Source organism: Misgurnus anguillicaudatus, chromosome 17 (assembly GCF_027580225.2).
Source record: "Misgurnus anguillicaudatus chromosome 17, ASM2758022v2, whole genome shotgun sequence".
In the NCBI taxonomy this organism is placed as follows: domain Eukaryota; kingdom Metazoa; phylum Chordata; class Actinopteri; order Cypriniformes; family Cobitidae; genus Misgurnus; species Misgurnus anguillicaudatus.
In genome coordinates, this window is record NC_073353.2 from 19,827,750 (window position 1) to 19,838,952 (window position 11,203).

General features: G+C 35.1%; 1 protein-coding gene across 2 annotated transcripts; it reads left to right on the forward strand.

Annotated features, from left to right (window-relative positions):
• The first annotated feature begins 6,548 nt into the window (after positions 1–6,548).
• On the forward strand, positions 6,549–10,859 carry mmadhcb (metabolism of cobalamin associated Db). Of its 2 annotated transcripts, XM_055216027.2 has the most exons (8): positions 6,549–6,677; positions 7,289–7,324; positions 7,545–7,683; positions 7,818–8,035; positions 8,244–8,352; positions 8,931–9,061; positions 10,101–10,187; positions 10,275–10,859. In XM_055216027.2, the coding sequence occupies exons 2-8, from the start codon at positions 7,316–7,318 to the stop codon at positions 10,467–10,469; spliced, it is 888 nt and encodes a 295-aa protein (XP_055072002.2). In that variant the 5' UTR covers positions 6,549–6,677; positions 7,289–7,315; the 3' UTR covers positions 10,470–10,859. The 2 variants fall into 2 exon arrangements, with proteins under 2 accessions (XP_055072002.2, XP_073711237.1); XM_073855136.1 differs by lacking the exon at positions 7,289–7,324 and having other exon boundaries at positions 6,551–6,677; positions 7,818–8,033; positions 8,242–8,352.
• The last annotated feature ends 344 nt before the right edge of the window (positions 10,860–11,203 follow it).

Here is an 11,203-nt window from a genome sequence, read left to right on the forward strand (position 1 = left end):
TCTGATGAATTACTATTTTTTTATTCTACATGTGTTTAATATATGCTCAAGATAACAGATCCCTCCTGTTCTTCAGTGTCAGCAGCAGTTTAAGAGCACAACCCATAACAGGAATGTTAGTTGGTTGGAGGACATCCAGAGCAAGAAGTTGTTCCATGACTGGATACCACATCCTTACAGTAAACCAACAAGATCTGTCTCCATCCTGGATCATTTACAGTTCTTGGTAAAAACTTGTGAATTTGCACTCAAGAATGTTGCTACACTTTTGCTGATATCTTTATCTCTGTAATAGACCTTATTGCATTGTACTGTTATAGAGGTTTGGATGCAATTCACATTTTGTTAATAGCTCATAATTTTTTTTTTTTAATAATATGGTCTAGAGTATGGATTCATGTCTCCATCACTCTTTTCGAGTTTCTGTAATTTCCTTTTAGAAACTCTCTTTGCCACAGCTGGTCTAGCTTCAAGCTGACTGAGCAGAAACACCACATGTGCTCCACACCAAACTAAAAAATTTGCTAGGTAGCGGTCACTTGGAAACATGTGGATTTGATAATGCTATTTATCAAAAAAGGTTATTTGTAACCCCCACTGGACCACCCCAATTTACAATAACAAACGTTGCGAGTCTCTGGAATGTGAAAGTTAAACATAACTCATGGGCCTCTTTTCTTCTGAGACGTCCCGTCAGCTGATACACTCATTTTTGAAATTTTATTTTACCAGTGAGGAGAAAAAGGGTATTTTTGCTACATATCTGTGCTGTTCCCATGAATTCAGTAGACATGAAACAAACTAAAATAACACAGTATTTTATAAAGTATTTACTATCATAGTATAGTACATTATGCCGTCTCAAGAACACTCTCACAGTCAATATTTTACAGTGTAATGCAGTTGTATTTATTTTCTTCCCTGAGGGATTCTTAAGAGAAAATAAATATAGTAAAAATCTTATTATGTTCTTGAGCTCACTTATTGTCATTAAAGATGTTCTTGTTACTTAAATAAGTACAATGTGAGGTAACGCAAAGCAAAACATTCTCAATTTTAAGTATAGTCAACTATATTGGCTTGAGCTTAGTAGATATAAATAATATGGAAATTACATGGAGATGAATTAAAAGCATGTGAAGCTGTTATTTTAATATCACTCATAAAATGTAACCTACAAAAATGTGAATTAAATTTAGATAGATAAGATTTCCAGGCCAAAAATGTATGCATTGCAACCAGATAGGCTTTAGTTTTTTCGATGAAAGCAGAGGAGAATGTGCGCATGTATATATCTCAACACAGCATCTTTAACCTTTAAGAGTTTTTTTGGCAGAATGAGACAGATTAAAATCATGTTGCAATCATAAACTGGAAAAATGTGCTATTGAAAGCAGATTAAAAACTAATGTCTTCCATCGGGTTGGATGAATTCCAAACCTTGCAAAATCAAACTGCAGTATATTTTCTTAAGATGATTGTTTATCAAAAAGACATTATTTTATAATATTTCACAGCAAGTCTGTATGTTTCTAATATTTATTTTCATGCATTTGTTCCTCAAACTAAAATGAAAGAACTGCTGTTTTCAAAGTGTGGAAAATTTCAGTATCAAATGAGCTTAGTTCCACAATTTTTTCTCTATATGCTGCTGTCACTATAAGTTAAAGTTGTAGTTCCAGTTCTGTCAGCAGTGCCAGTGGGTTTAGGCATGCCCTGGCAATTCATTAACTTAGTTACAGTATCAGCTATTGTTGAACTGATATGGTACCATCACACACACAAAACCAAGCCTTATCAACAAAAATCACATTTTATGCTCTAGTAAGTGGTTTATGCCTCTAGCTCCCAATACATGCATTTCTTAGAAACCAGGTCCTGGTCCTTCATAAAGACGACCGGTTCATCTGGTGATTTGAGAACGTGTGGTAACTTGTGATGCAGGATGTTTGACTTTGAATGGATATGAGGGCCATGGATGAACATTTTCTCAATATTTAGGCTTTTTCGCAGTCTTGTGTTATCTCGTGTGTTTGCAATCTTGTTCGATAATGTATAGGCAATGATAAATCATCCTGACAGTACAGTATGTCATGTAAAACATATATATTGATATGAACGTTTTAGAAAATGTTCCAATATGGCAGTGAATGAACATGACATATCAGAAATATGGCAGACAAATGGCTGTTTGAGTACCACTAAAAGAATATTGAAAAAAACCCTGTAGCTATTTTAAATACATCCCATTAGACTAAGTGCATTGCTGCAGTTTTCAACTGATGCCTTTTATTGAAAAGAAACCCTTTGGCTTTGTTACAGGTTTATATGTTGGGTTCTTATTCTCATTGACTGGGCTAACAAACACTGTGTGGTAATGGATTTCAGTGCTGCGGGGTGAGCTCAGAGTTTCTGAGGAACTTTTTCTACAGAAATGAATTCTGTTGCTTTTTTGTATTAGTACATTTAACAACTGACCCATAATGGAGACTTTGGCAAAATGACAGATTTTTGAGGACGCAAAAACACCCACTCTATAGTACGCTTTGAAGTGTTTTTGCTTATATTCAAAACTTGTAGAAACTTGAAGGCATATCGCTAAACAGTAACTGTTTTGCTTCAAGTGTCTCTAACTCAATGTTGCTTTCCTTTCACTTTTGCACTTTGCACCTCATACTTTTATATAAAATTCCACCAAGGAGTGAGAAATACTACAATAAAGGTGGAAAGTAACGAATTACATTTACTCACGTTACTGTAATTGAGTAGTTTTTTTGTGTATTTTTACTTTTTTGAGTAGTTTTTAAAATCTGTACTTTTACTTTTACTTAAGTATGTTTTATTTAAAGTATTGTACTTCGCTACATTTTAAATCATATCCGTTACTGAGTAAAAAAATATTTTAAAAAGCAAAGTGACAAAGACGCGAAACGGATGTAAATGGGCGGGGCCCGGGGAACGCGCAAAAAGAACCATGGAGACGGACGAGACAGGCGCGCGCTAATGCAGACCCGCCTCAGTTCAAATCTTATGAAAGAAACCCCTGGTCATATTTAAGCGACCACTTTCCACTGACGCGAAGCGAGTGTTTCATTTCTATGAAAGGTAGGATTCATGCTCATAAGTACGAAATTGCACGACGCGTTTTTAATACCATGCGCATTATCTTCCGAGGTCTAGCAGCTTCGCGTCAAGTCAAACAGAACTTCAAAACGTCCTCGAGAATGCAAAGGTCATTAGACATTGCACAGAGAGAGAGAGAGAGAGAGAGAGAGAGAGCAAGAGAGAGAGAGAGAGCGCGCGCGAGAGAGAGAGAGAGAGAGAAGAATAAATGTCATCAGGTACCCAGGTCAGAGAAGTAAGAAGATAATAAACGTGTCAAAAGTATATAGACATGGCACTCATCTCATTATATGCTCATTTAAACTATATATAGTTTAATAAAATAATGTATGTTACCAGCAATACATCAATTACAACCTTACTATAGTGATTGTATTTACAAGCTGCTGACCACCTTCAAAAGTGCATAACTCACATGTAAAATCATTAAACAATTCCATAAATGTTTCTTACTTTAAAAAAGCTTTTTATTTTATTAACTTTTTGTTATTGCACTTTAATTGTAAAGATGTTCCTACAATTAAAAACAACTAGTTTGAGATTTATATTCCCTTGTCGTTTTTGAACTATACTAGAATCCTCCACCTCTGCCCGCTGTAAAAAAAAAAGTAACTTTTACTCTGAGTAAAGTTAAAGTGACTTACTTTTTACTTTTACTTGAGTAGATTTTTAGACAAGTAACTTTACTTTTACTTAAGTAAAATATTATTAAAGTAACTTTACTTTTACTTGAGTACAATATTTTAGTACTTTTTCCACCTCACAGACATACAGTACTGTAAATGATTTTACTTTTTTTTTAAGTAACAACTAACATTAAAGGCCAATTCAATTATGTCAAGAAAAGCTTGCATTAAAATTCTTGTTTTAAAACATTTCCTTCATCGGCATTGTTCAGCATAGTAAAGTTTAGAAGATGAATAAATGAAATCCATTAATTTGCATTTGTACATAACTGCATGACATAAAACAGTGGTTCTCAAACTTTTTCCGTGTACGGCCCCCCTTGTGTACGGTGCATTTCTTTCGTGGCCCCTCAAAGAAAATGTATGACAAAAAACTGCTCTAATATTTAACATTTTAATTAAACAAATTAATTGGCCCCCAGTTTGAGAACCACTGATATAAAACATTCAATTCAAATCAATTTTATTTATATAGCACTTTTAACAATTGTTTATTTTTGTTAATACTAGATCAGTGTAAGCATGTTACACTCCAATTCCAAACTATATACTAGTATTAGCGTAATAGCGTATTTACTAAAGAAATTATTAGGTTAAGATACTACAGAAAAATCAAACAGAAGTAACAAAATCGCTCGGGTTAAGAAATAACCACAATAATGAGAGCAGTGTTAGCATTATATATATATACACGAAAGTCTATAGTAACCTATTATCAGCAGTCTCCTAGGTAAGTGAGCCTATAGACAGGCTGCGGTCAAGGGGTTAAAAAAAACTCCTTGTGAGAGAACCATACTTAGCCGGGAGGGAAAGGAGGATTGAGACACATTGTCACATTATAGCTGTATGATTATAGCTGTAACTCATACAGCTGTTACGCGTCATGGGATACAGATAAAATAAGTATTGAAAATATCACAATTTTCTTAGTTAACATAAGGGTGCTATTGACATGACATTTTCATCAAATGTTGGTAACAACCCATGCAATCCACATAGGCAAAGGATCTATCTATCTATCTATCTATCTATCTATCTATCTATCTATCTATCTATCTATCTATCTATCTATCTATCTATCTATCTATCTATCTATCTATCTATCTATCTATCTATCTATCTATCTATCTATCTATCTATCTATCTATCTATCTATCTATCTATCTATCTATCTATCTATCTATCTATCTATCTGAAAGCAGTTTTTATAAATCACTTTATTTTGCTGCATGGCTATATCAGCAATTTGCATTTAACTCTAAACAGTTACATAAAATTAAGATGCAGGGCTATGCAGTATCCAAAAATAAAGATAGTATCTCTTTTCTGAAATAAATGCCTTCAGTTCTTTCACTCTTTTCACTCTTTCACTCAAGCATCTTTACAGTTTTTCTCAGTCGCTTTGGTGCATTTCTCACATCACTATTTTCATTTGCACAACAGTTAGTTCAACCTACACAACATTTAGTCATTTGTGCACATCATAGTAGCAGTTTATTCATTCCTTTGAACAAATTGCAAATGCTTTTGGACATGCATGCATCAATTGATTTCATACAATTCTCTGCTGTTTTATAACATTATCATTTGCTTATGTCATGCCAGTCAAAATTAACTATACTTGTGAATTTATTCCATATAAAAATAATAGTCCTCATTTCATTCCTTAAGTCATTACATACAAAAATGTTGAACTAGTTGTCAAAATCATTTTTTTAAAATCTTTTTTTTTGCCGAAAATGTCTCCTAAATTGAACAATTTCTGAAATGATGTGGCCAGACAGAGAGGAATGAGTGAATATGCAAGAATGATTACAGTACTATGTTTGTTGTATGTTCAGTTCCAATATGTACTGCAATATTGTTTACAGTTGAGCACAGCTCTATCCAAACTAAGGGAGTTTATGTTTGTTGTAAATAAGTGTGTATTTTTTCTTTTGCACAATGCTGTGAACAATTTAGAATCGCAAAGAGCATATGCAACAAAAAAGTGAAACATACATATTCAGTGTCTTGTACTCAGTTACCTCACTAAATACAGTAACTTTACTGTATTTTTCAAATAGCTGTGCAAATAGTATATAGTGTAGTATATCAGGTAGTGTCACCAAGACTTTTTTTTGCATTGGAAAACATTTATAAAGTAAACTGTCATAATGAAAACATGACTAAGCCATTTGACTATCTTGTTCATAAACAATGATGTCAGGGCTTTTCATTTTGATGACACTGACACTTTCATTGACATGAATAGGCCTACTTGCTTTTGAGGACTGACCTATCCATTTTGAACAAGTGACACGCTTTTGCAGGTTATCAACTAGGTTTTGCAGTTTGTACTAATTGTTTTGAGAACTGCATTAACTGTTGTGCAAATGTAAATAGTGATGTCAGAAATGCACCAAAGTGACTGAGAAAAACTGTAATTCGAAAAGCACAATATAAAAATCTGAAATTAGCCTACTCTAATGTATTTCCTTTTATTTTAATTATTCCGTTTTTTTTTTCCAAGTAAATGGAAAATACACTAGAGTAAATGTCTGATTTGAAAGGTTCTCGGTTTCTCTATCATCAGAAGATCAGAACTCACTGAGGTTTGGTCAAATAATCATCCAGCTCGGTAGGTGGCGCTGTCACAAAAAGTACGGTCCTAGACCTGCTGCCATAGAACTACGGTCCTGAAACTGCAGTCTCCGGTTGTGCAGCAAATAAGGCGTAATCAATGTGCAAACTTTGCTGCCATCTAGCGGAGTTGTAATGAATTTCAGCCGCTGTGTTTTTGTCCTTCACAAGTTGCCGTAACTACGTAATCAAAAGGTTAAACGAAAGTAGCTTTTAGCCAGCTAACATAAGTTCATCAAAATACAGGTAAGATGAAATACATTCATTATCTAAATTTGATCCATAAAGTGAGAACCAAATAAAATGCAATACAAGTTGTATTGCAGTGATTTTGTTATTACCGCAGAGTCAGACAGTTTAGTTTAACGTTAGCAGCTATGCTAATGGACATGTTTTAATAGTCCAATAGTGACATTGTGCTTCTTTGTAAATATGCTATTCACGTTTGATACTTATATATGTTTGAAGTAAAAAAAAATGTTGGTTAGTAAGTTTCATAATCTTTCTCTATTGGTCCTGTGACCTTTATTTTTCTTGTTTAAACCCAACAGCCAGAAACTGTTTCAATACACCTGCATGTTTCATTCTGACAAATCAATAATACTTATGTTAACGTTACTTCTCAGTTCTCAGTTATAAGAAGTAACGTTAGACATTGAAGATGATGTAAAAAGTCTTAATTTGGGAAAATTTGTTAAGCTGTTTCCAGCTAAATAATTCAGTAACACATGTCCAGCAAAATATGTATTAATGTTATATCAAATAAAGCTCTACATTGTGTTTGTAAATAGCAATGGTATTGACTTAAAATAGAAATGATCATGTAATAAAGCACTCAATATTTTTTCCACCTACAGTTGAACTGTAAACAGAAGCCCAACAGGATGACCAGTGTAGGTTCTTGTACATTCCAATAGATACCTATATTTCTTATACAAACCATATTAAATATGTCCAAGTAAATGCACCATAGCCTCAAGAATATTAAATGTGATGCTCTTATTTACACAGGATTGAATGTTAGCTGTTTGTGATAGTGCCATAATTGTAGATATATTTAACTTACCTTATGAGCTGTTTTATAAGTGATTTGTATGTTTTCTGTTGTCTCAGGTGCTCTGCAGCAGAGCTCGGCTGGTGACGTACCTGCCAGGGCTTCACGTTCTCGTTCATCGTGTTGTAGGGGCCAGAACCTTCTCTGGGGCATCTGGTTCAGATGAGCCACACCTGAACAGCACAACCCATGACACTGGTAAAATTTTTTGATATTTATAAGAAAAAGTCTTCCCATATTAAAAAATAATAATTTAAATTCAAAATAGATTTTGAGAAACAGAATATTTAACATAGAGGTTACAGATTTCTTCTGTGTTTTCTTGTGAACAGCACCAAGGACAGTGTGGCCAGACAGAACCATGGGACCATTCGGACCTCAGGATGAACGCTTTCAGTTGCCGGGTAATATGGGTTTTGACTGTCATTTAGAAGGCACAGGAGAGCAGAGAACTGCCCCCGTCCACAGCATGCTGCCTGATGTGCTTACGGCTCAATCCAGAATCGAGAGGCACGGCTTCGTTATGGCCCAGTTCATCAATGACCTTCAAGTATGATACTATCAGATAATATGAGTCTATTCAAAAACAATTGTTGATGTTGGTCATGTTAATTATAAATGGCTTACAAATCATTAATTAATCTATCTTTTTGTCGTTTAGTGGCTTTTGCATCTGAGCTTCTCATATCTTAACCTTATATCTTAACATACTTAATTTGTCACTAACATCAATTCTGTTGATTTATTTTTGTCTTTATGAAACCGAGCAAACCCTTGCAGCACAAAACATCAATAAAGTCGAGCATTACTTTGATAATTCCAGTGTTGAGTGTGCTATTCAGTCCTGCCCTGCACTGTTAAAGAAAGGTTTGTATGCTGCTATTTCAAGAACTTAAGCCAAACTACTATAATACACTGTCAGACTACTAATATACAGTCTGATGTTAATAAATGTTTCTAAATCTTGTTCTGGAGTCGCCCGGCATCTTGCACAGGCGATTCAACCCTTAAAGGGATAGTTCACCTCAAAATAATTTACTCATCCTCATGTAGTTTTAAACCTGTTTGAGTTTCTTTATTCTGTTGAATACAAGAAGTTATTTTAATAAATAATTGTAAGCACACAGTTGACAATGTCTATTGACCTTTATAGTATTTGTTTTTTTACTACTATGGAAGTCAGTGGGTACCATCAACTGTGTGTTTGTGAAAACTGTTCCTGTAACCTAAACTGGGTAATATATGCAAAACGTACAGTGTTAGGGGACTTCAAAACCAGATTTAGAGTTTAGAATCACTGGCATGTATTGTTTTTAAAAGGTGTAATGTAAAAGTTGGCCACAAGAGGGTAGCATCTTCATCCTTACTGTGTTTTTATAGTATTTTGGTCAGTGTTCGTGTCTGCACATGACGTAGGTATGTATCCTATTCATCTTGTTTTTTAGATTTTGAGTCAATGTTCCCTGAGGCTCCATCAGATGGTATGATGGTGGTCACTGTAACTCAAAAGACACAAAACGACATGACGGGCTGGTCTGAACAGGTGGACCAGGAGAGAGAAGAGCTACTGGCTAAAGTGAGTACAGTTATGCTTAATATTTTGCAATGTGTATCACACCTGTGCTATTTTTGTGCACAACAATGCAAATCCTGATATTTTAATTGAGTTACAACACATTAACCGTTCCATGTTTTTGTCCTTTTGCAAATACAGTACAGTAGGACTTAAAAGTGTCCCCCTTAAAGGGACACTCCACTTTTTTGGAAGGTACGTTCATTTTTCAGCTCTCCTAGAGTTGATTTTTACTGTTTTGGAATCCATTCAGCCAATCTCCGGGTCTGGCCGTACCACTTTTGGCGTAGCTTAGCACGGTCCATTGAATCTGATTAGACCATTAGCATTCTGGTGTAATGGTCAACGACTTTTCTGCTGTAGCATGGCTGCAGGAGGCGCAATGATATTACGCAGCAGCTGAAAATAGTCACTTTCAAAAGCAGGGGACTATTTTCGGGCACTTCGTAATATCATTGCACCTCCTGCAGCCATGTTACGGCAGCAAAGTCTTTGATTATTACACCGGAATGAAAGCATAGTTTCTAGCATATCTGCCTAGAAAATCTCAACTTTTAATTTTCCGTCGGTCTTAGTACACGATGGGACAACAGAAGAGTCAAGTTTTAAATAGGAAAAATATCCAAACTCTTAGATTTTTTTTTAGCGCGATGCTGGTGGTCTAATCGGATTCAGTGGATTGTGCTAGGCTATGCTGGGTGTGCTGGCGCCAGACCCGGAGCCAGAAACGGTAAATATCAAATGTTTAACTGTAGGGGAGCTGGAAAATGAGCATATTTTAAAAAAGTGTGTGCATTGAGAGAGTTATGTGACTCAGCAATGTTTGCCTTTGGCTATTAACTGTCTGGTTCACATTGCTGTGCAGTTCCTGTCTAATTGGAATGGGGCCAAGGTTTAAGAATGCTAACGTTTAACGTGTTTTTGGGTCACTGATTTTAAAAGAAAATATTTTTACAGCAATAAAAATGCTGTAGGAAAATAAAGTGGAAGCTTATAAAGATTACCAATTGCTGTGTTGTGTTAATACCTGTGCTATATGCAGTTTATTGAAGGTGCAAAAGAGATATGCTGTGCTCTTCAACAAGAAGGGTTTTGGGCAGATTTTATAGACCCGTCATCTGGCCTTGCAGTAAGTATTGCTGAACGTTTGACACATGCAAGATTTACTGTTATGTTTTCACACATCTGTCTTTAAATTGACTTTCTCTGTCCTCAGTTCTTTGGGTCATACACGAACAACACCCTCTTTGAAACGGATGAAAGATATCGAAATTTAGGTTTCCAAATAGAAGATTTGGGTTGTTGCAAAGTGATCCGGCACACTATATGGGGAACGCATGTTTTTGTGGGCACACTGTTCACCACTGCTCCACCCGAGAGCCGGATCATGAAGAAGCTGCAGGGGAACTAAAGTCAACAAGTTAAAGATTCAGTGTTGTCATGGAAACATGGTCATGCCCACACCAGAAAAATAAACTTTGGGTGGTTCCTAATGTCCTTTATGCTTGATCAACAGAATCAAAGACACTATTGAATCCCATAGCACTTAGTGAAGTTGCCTAGTGACTGATGTTGGGAAATATGAATTTATTTGTGTAGAATATGTTTCAGTTTTGGTACAAATTTTATTGTGGGTGCTTAAGTAAAATTTACTGTCAGTCAATCATGTGTAGGATCTCCTATTCAAGTCTCTTTACTTTGTGTTGCCTTTCATCGCCATGATAAATACCTCATAGAAACTCAAAAACTTGAAAGCAGTGGTAGAGCTATTCAGTTTTTATAAATTAAAAACTACATACTAGTAAGTGATTCAGATTTCAACCTTATTCAGTAATATAAGCTTTATCCACTGGTTCATGATATCAACTAAATAAAGAAAGAAAAAAATCACTGTCTCTAATGTTTGCTTCTCCGTTTGGCCATTTTTGTTATTTTTTAGTCTTAATTTGGCCACAACTTTCTCTGTGTTTCAGCCAATGGAATGATTTTTGGTGACAAATCTTATATTTACACATCTTTTAAGAAAATGCTTCGAAATTTTTCAAAAACTTAACAATATACCGTGTTGGGAAATTTACTACCCTTACGTGTTGTTAGTGGCCAAAAATGGCCACTCAATTAAAACTGGTGTAAAAATCTATCAAA